Raw genomic sequence first — 6642 nt, forward strand, 5'->3', positions numbered from 1 at the left:
CCGGGCGGCGGCGAGGGCGAGCCTGGAGGCCCCACCTGCTCTCGCCACAGTGTGCCCCGCGTCCCGCATGTGACCCGGCCAGGCCCCCGAGAGTGTGTCCCCCGCAGCCACGGCTCCGGGCTGCGCCCACCCTCCCCAACACCAGCTCTCCAGCCCGTCCGTCCGGGATGGCCGCAGCCAAGGCCGAGATGCAGCTGATGTCCCCGCTGCAGATCTCCGACCCGTTCGGCTCCTTTCCTCACTCGCCCACCATGGACAACTACCCTAAGCTGGAGGAGATGATGCTGCTGAGCAACGGGGCTCCCCAGTTCCTCGGTGCCGCCGGGGCCTCGGAGGGCAGCGGCGGTAACAGCAGCAGCAGCAGCGGGGGCGGTGGAGGTGGAGGGGGCGGCAGCAGCGCCAGCAGCAGCAGCGCCTTCAACCCTCAGGGGGAGGCGGGCGAGCAGCCCTACGAGCACCTGACCGCAGGTAAGCGGTGGCCTACGCCGAAGATTAGCCCCTTCTCCATCCTGGCATCCAGTCCTTCTCCACCGCCTTGCAGCACCCCCTTCACCGCAGCAGTGCTCCTGGACCTCAGGATGCAAGTGGGGTTTCCCTTCCCTTCCTCGCATCCTCAGGGTCATGTGCTAGAGGGATAACTGGGGACATCCATCTCACCCTCACCCTCCTCGTCCCTAGCGGTGCGCAGAGGAGCAAGCTTCTGTTTTGGATGGAGAGCTCGGGCTGCGTGGGTGGGTGGAGGGGGGAGGGCATGTTTTGAAGAGCAGGGCTGCGCCCCCCTTTCTCCAAACATGTTTGCGTTGCCTGCCGCCTGTGCCCAAGGAAGGGCCATGACCCGTGCCCAGGGATATCCTGGCAGCCTGGGGTAGGGGGTGCGCATTAGCCGCGGCGGAGGGGGTGCTGGTGGGAATCCCTCCGTGGCGCAGCCGCCGCTGCGGAGCGCCGTGAGCTGCAATGGAGGGGGATTCTCCGTATTTGCGTCAGCTGTTGTTGAAATGGGCTCTGCCGCTGGAGCGGGTCCAGGAACATTGCAATCTGCTGCTATCAATTATTAACCATCTCAGGAGTCAATGGTAGCCAGCCCGACCTCTTGCCTGGCAGCCCAGGTCCTCGTCCTCCAGTGATTGCTCTCCAGTAACCAGGTCTCCTCCCTCTCTCTCTCTTGCCAGAGTCTTTTCCTGATATCTCTCTGAATAACGAGAAGGTTCTGGTGGAGACCAGTTACCCCAGCCAAACTACCCGGCTGCCCCCCATCACCTACACTGGCCGCTTCTCTCTGGAGCCTGCACCCAACAGTGGCAACACCTTGTGGCCTGAGCCCCTCTTCAGCCTGGTCAGCGGCCTCGTCAGCATGACCAACCCACCGGCCACCTCATCTTCAGCACCATCTCCAGCAGCCTCCTCCTCCTCCTCTGCCTCTCAGAGCCCACCCTTGAGCTGTGCAGTACAGTCCAATGACAGCAGCCCCATTTATTCAGCGGCACCCACGTTCCCCACACCTAACACTGACATCTTCCCTGAGCCACAAAGCCAGGCCTTTCCAGGCTCTGCAGGCGCAGCGCTCCAGTACCCGCCTCCTGCCTACCCTACTGCCAAGGGTAGCTTCCAGGTCCCCATGATCCCTGACTATCTGTTTCCACAACAGCAGGGGGACCTGGGCCTGGGCGCCCCAGACCAAAAGCCCTTCCAAGGCCTGGAAAGCCGTACCCAGCAGCCTTCTCTCACTCCACTGTCTACAATCAAGGCCTTTGCCACACAGTCGGGCTCCCAGGACTTGAAGGCCCTCAACACCACCTACCAGTCCCAGCTCATCAAACCCAGCCGCATGCGCAAGTACCCCAACCGGCCCAGCAAGACGCCCCCCCACGAACGCCCCTATGCCTGCCCCGTGGAGTCCTGTGACCGCCGCTTCTCCCGCTCAGATGAGCTCACCCGCCACATTCGCATCCATACCGGCCAGAAGCCCTTCCAGTGTCGCATCTGCATGCGCAACTTCAGCCGCAGTGACCATCTCACCACCCACATCCGCACCCACACAGGCGAGAAGCCCTTTGCCTGCGATATCTGTGGGAGAAAGTTTGCCAGGAGTGATGAACGCAAGAGGCATACCAAGATCCACTTGCGGCAGAAGGACAAAAAGGCAGACAAAGGTGTTGTGGCCTCTTCTTCTGCCACCTCCCTCTCTTCCTACCCGTCCCAGGTGGCTACCTCCTACACGTCCCCAGTTACTACCTCTTATCCGTCCCCAGCCACCACCTCATATCCATCACCTGTGCCCACCTCCTACTCCTCTCCCGGTTCTTCAACCTACCCATCCCCTGTGCACAGTGGCTTCCCCTCACCCTCAGTGGCCACCACCTACTCCTCTGTTCCCCCGGCTTTCCCAACCCAAGTCAGCAGCTTCCCTTCCTCAGCTGTCACCAACTCCTTCAGCGCCTCTACAGGGCTTTCGGACATGACAACAACCTTTTCTCCCAGGACAATTGAAATTTGCTAAAGGGAAAGGGGGGGAAAGGGGAAAAGGGAGGAAAAGAAACACAAGAGACTTAAAGGACAGCAGGAGGAGATGGCCACAGGAAGGGTTTCTCATAGGTGAGATGGAGGTTCTTAGAGCCAAAACCTCCCCCTCTACTCCACCCCAGGGTCGGCCTGGAAGGTCTGTTGGCCTGCAATCCTTTCTGCCCACTTGCCCTTCCTCCCCAATCCCTTACTCCCTTTGACTTCAGCTGCCTGAAACAGCCATGTCCAAGTTCTTCACCTCTTTCCAAAGAACTTGATTTGCATGGATTTTGGATATATCATTTCAGTATCATCTCCATCGTATGCCTGACCCCCTGGTCCCTTCAATGCTAGAAAATCAAGTTGGCAAAACGGGGTTTGGGCCCCTAAGAGCCCAGCCCTGTACCCTTGTACAGTGTCTGTGCCATGGATTTTGTTTTTCTTGGGGTACTCTTGATGTGAAGATAATTTGCATATTCTATTGTATTCTTTGGAGTTAGGGCCTCACTTTGGGGGGAAAAAAAAAAAGAAAAGCCAAGCAAACCAACGGTGATCCTTTATTTTGTGATGATGCTGTGACGATTAAGTTTGAAGCTTTTTTTGAAACAGCAGTCCTTGATATTAATCAGAGCATGTGTCAGAGTGATGTTCCGTTAACCTTTTTGTAAATATTGCCCGACTGTACTCTCACATGTGACAAAATATGGTTTGGTTTTTCTTCTTTTTTTTGGAAAGTGTTCTTTTTCTCGTCCTTTCGGTTTAAGAAGTTTCACGTCTTGGTGCCTTTTGTGTGCTGCGCCTTGCTGACAGCTTGACTCTTGCCGTGCCGTTGTGAGGGACGTGCTCACCTCTAGCCTTAAGGGGGGCAGGGAGTGATGATTCGGGGGAGGCTTTGGGAGCAAAATAAGGAAGAGGGCTGAGCTGAGCCTCGGTTCTCCAGAATGTAAGAAAACAAAATCTAAAACAAAATTTGAACTCTCAAAAGTCTATTTTTTTAACTGAAAATGTAAATTTATAAATATATTCAGGAGTTGGAATGTTGTAGTTACCTACTGAGTAGGCGGCGATTTTTTGTATGTTATGAACATGCAGTTCATTATTTTGTGGTTTTATTTTACTTTGTACTTGTGTTTGCTTAAACAAAGTGACTGTTTGGCTTATAAACACATTGAATGCGCTTTATTGCCCATGGGATATGTGGTGTATATCCTTCAGAAAAATTAAAAGGAAAATAAAATAGTTGCAGTTGGGTGCGTGTTTCCTGGGCTGGGAGAGGGAGTGGCCCTTTTGTAGCCATCTTTATTGTGGGCTTTGAAGGGCTTTTACAGAAACAAGGGAATTCCTTTTTTTAAAAAAGATCTTATTTAAAAAAATTTTTTAACGTTTATTTATTTTTGAGACAGAGAGACAGAGCACGAGCTGGGGAGGGGCAGAGAGAGAGGGAGACACAGAATCTGAAACAGGCTCCAGGCTCTGAGCTGTCAGCACAGAGCCTGACTCGGGGCTCGAACCCACGGACGGCGAGATCATGACCTGAGCCGAAGTCAGTCGCTTAACTGACTGAGGTGCCCCAAAACAGATCTTATTTTTAAATAATCTCTACACCCAACATGGGGCTCGAACTCACAACAATGAGATCGAGAGTCACATGCTCTGCAGACTGAGCCAGCCAGGCTCCCTGGAGACATGGAAATTCTAGTCGGAGTTGTGCCCTCTGTGTGATTCACTGGAGGAGTGAATTCTTTGAGAACTGTTGTAGGCCTTTTCTTGATACTGGACTGCTTCCTCAGTCTAGCAGACTGGAGCTTTAACTTCGTTAATTAAAGGTGAAGATGGCTACAGGTAGAAGTGGAACATGAGGGTGGCTGGGTGGCTCAGTTGGTTCAGTGTCTGACCACACTCTGGCTCAGGCCATGATCTTCTGGTTCATGGGTTCAAGCCCCACATTGGGCTCTGTGCTGACAGCTTGAAACCTGGAGCTTGGCAGATTCTGTGTCTCCCTCTCTGTCTCTGCCCATCCCCCACTCATGCTCTATCTCTTTCTGTCTGTCTCTCTCTCTTATAAATAAATAAACATTAAAATAAAAAGTGGAACATGAGTGCCCAGAGGCAGTGCTATTCTCCTGGCCCCAAATGTTTGGCTAACCCTGCCCCTATGTTCTTGGGAGTTCCTGCCATACATACTTGGAGGAGATAAAGGGTGGGCCTGAGGGCTTTGGGAAGGAGTAACAAGTCTGGAACTGACTCAGCCTCTCTTTCCCATCCTACATGTCCCCAGAAACCTGAGGGTGTCGAAGAAGTCCAGAAGAGACGAGGGCCAGTTCTTAAGCCAAGAATCCTTCCAGGAAGAAATCTAACTACTTGCCAGCTGGAGCTGCGATCCTTGGCAGCGTCCAGAACACAGAGCAGAGTGGGCAGGAGGCTGGCCTGGTATTTAAGGTTCCCATCCAGACCAAGTCTGTTCCCATTGTGTAGGAGGCCTGGGGTGCTAGGTTCCCTAGCCCCAGCTCCCTGATGGTGCACACTCATGGCGGGAGCAATTCTTATGGATGTATTAGCATCTTCTTCTCTGTGAGAGGCCTTGAGCTGGTCACAACAATGTAGACTGTTTGTTGAGAACACAGAATGTAGACCAAAGATTATAACATGGTGTTATGTTATATAATATGGACAAGTGTGGGGCCCTTTGAGAGCAAGGAGAAGGACACCCAACCCACCCAGGAGATTAGGAAAGGTGGAACAAGGGGCGCCTGGGTGGCTTAGTCGGTTAAGCGTCCGACTTTCGCTTAGGTCATGATCTCGTGGTTCGTGGGTTCGAGCCCCGCGTCGGGCTCTGTGCTGACTGCCAGCTCAGAGCCTGGAGCCTGTTTCAGTCTGTGACTCCCTCTCTCTCTGACCCTCCCCTGCTCACGCTGTCTCTCTCTCTGTCTCTCCTAGCAATAAAGAAAAATATTAAAAAAAATAAAAGGAAAGGTGGAACAAATGAGTTGGGAAGGCTTAGTAGGAGTCAACTCAACTGACTTTTTTTGTATGTGACCTAGGGAGGGTATTAGTGAGTTTTTGCCTGGGAGAATGAATGGATAGATTACTGAATGCAAGCACTACCTTCAGCCCTGATGTGAGTCTTCTTTTTTTTTTTTTCCTGATATGAGTCTTCTATGAACGGGTCAGACACTATCAACCATTGGTCATTTGGTTACAATAGATTTGATGTCCTGGAATTCCCACGCCTTGGATCCTGTCAACTTCTGATCCTCCTGGTCAAGAACAATGAAGTATCTTCTATACCCAGTGTGGTTATCAGGCCTTGAGTGAGGGTGAGGTCTAACCTGCCTCCATTCCTTCTCCCTCTGAGGATCTCCCAGGTTACCCACCCAGACTACTTCTGGAGCCAGGGAAATTCCAGCAGTCTCCTGGCATTAAACCTATTCTTTCTCTTCTGTTCTAGCCCTCAGCCACCAACACTGTTGAACTCTGCCCTTTCCCATGATACCACACTCCTCAGTCTGGAGCAGGAGCAACCAAGCCACCTTCTCCAGCTAAGGTCACATCTCTGTGAGCCTCCTGGAAAAATTGCTAGGTCCTGATGGGACAGTATTTGCATTGACACACCTTTTACCAGCCCCACCTACCCCTCCCCATCTCACTCTAGGCCCAGGAACACACACAAGTCTATGCCTGTAACACATTCTTAATCATTTCTCACCAGATTACCAAGGCGAGAGTGGGGGTGGGGGGACATGGCAAGAATAAAATAAGAAGGAGCAAAGAAACTCTCTTCCTTTAAAGCAGAAAATCTCCTATGTTACTACAACGCATTAGAATCAGATTCCAAAACCCCATTCCCAGAGCATCTGATTCTTGAGGTCTGGGATGGGGGCTTGGACTTGGACTTTTTTTTTTTTTTTTTTTTACATTTATTTATATTTGAGAGACAGAGTATGAGTGGAGGAGAGGATGAGAGAGAAGGAGACACAGAATCTGAAACAGGCTCCAGGCTCTGAGCAAATGTTCAGCACAGAGCCTGATGCAGGCCTCGAACCCACAAACCGTGAGATCATGACCTGAGCCAAAGTCGGACGCTTAACCAACAGAGCCAGCCAGGCGCCCCGTGGACTTGGTCTTGACAACAAACTTGTCAGG

General features: G+C 52.3%; 1 protein-coding gene across 1 annotated transcript; it reads left to right on the top strand.

Annotated features, from left to right (window-relative positions):
• The first annotated feature begins 6 nt into the window (after positions 1 to 6).
• Positions 7 to 3744, top strand: EGR1 (early growth response 1). Its single transcript, XM_077768723.1, has 2 exons — positions 7 to 468; positions 1170 to 3744. The coding sequence occupies exons 1-2, from the start codon at positions 168 to 170 to the stop codon at positions 2495 to 2497; spliced, it is 1629 nt and encodes a 542-aa protein (XP_077624849.1). The 5' UTR covers positions 7 to 167; the 3' UTR covers positions 2498 to 3744.
• Positions 3745 to 6642: the final 2898 nt, after the last annotated feature.

This window comes from Crocuta crocuta, unplaced genomic scaffold (genome assembly GCF_008692635.1).
Source record: "Crocuta crocuta isolate KB4526 unplaced genomic scaffold, BGI_CrCroc_1.0 scaffold64, whole genome shotgun sequence".
Classification (NCBI taxonomy): Eukaryota; Metazoa; Chordata; class Mammalia; order Carnivora; family Hyaenidae; genus Crocuta; species Crocuta crocuta.

Bases quoted from the DNA above. Each gene is read 5' to 3' on its own strand.
- EGR1 (XM_077768723.1), top strand. From the start codon at position 168: ATGGCCGCAGCCAAGGCCGAGATGCAGCTGATGTCCCCGCTGCAGATC. The intron at 469-1,169 runs GTAAGCGGTGGC...CTCTCTTGCCAG, and splicing joins CTACGAGCACCTGACCGCAG to AGTCTTTTCCTGATATCTCT.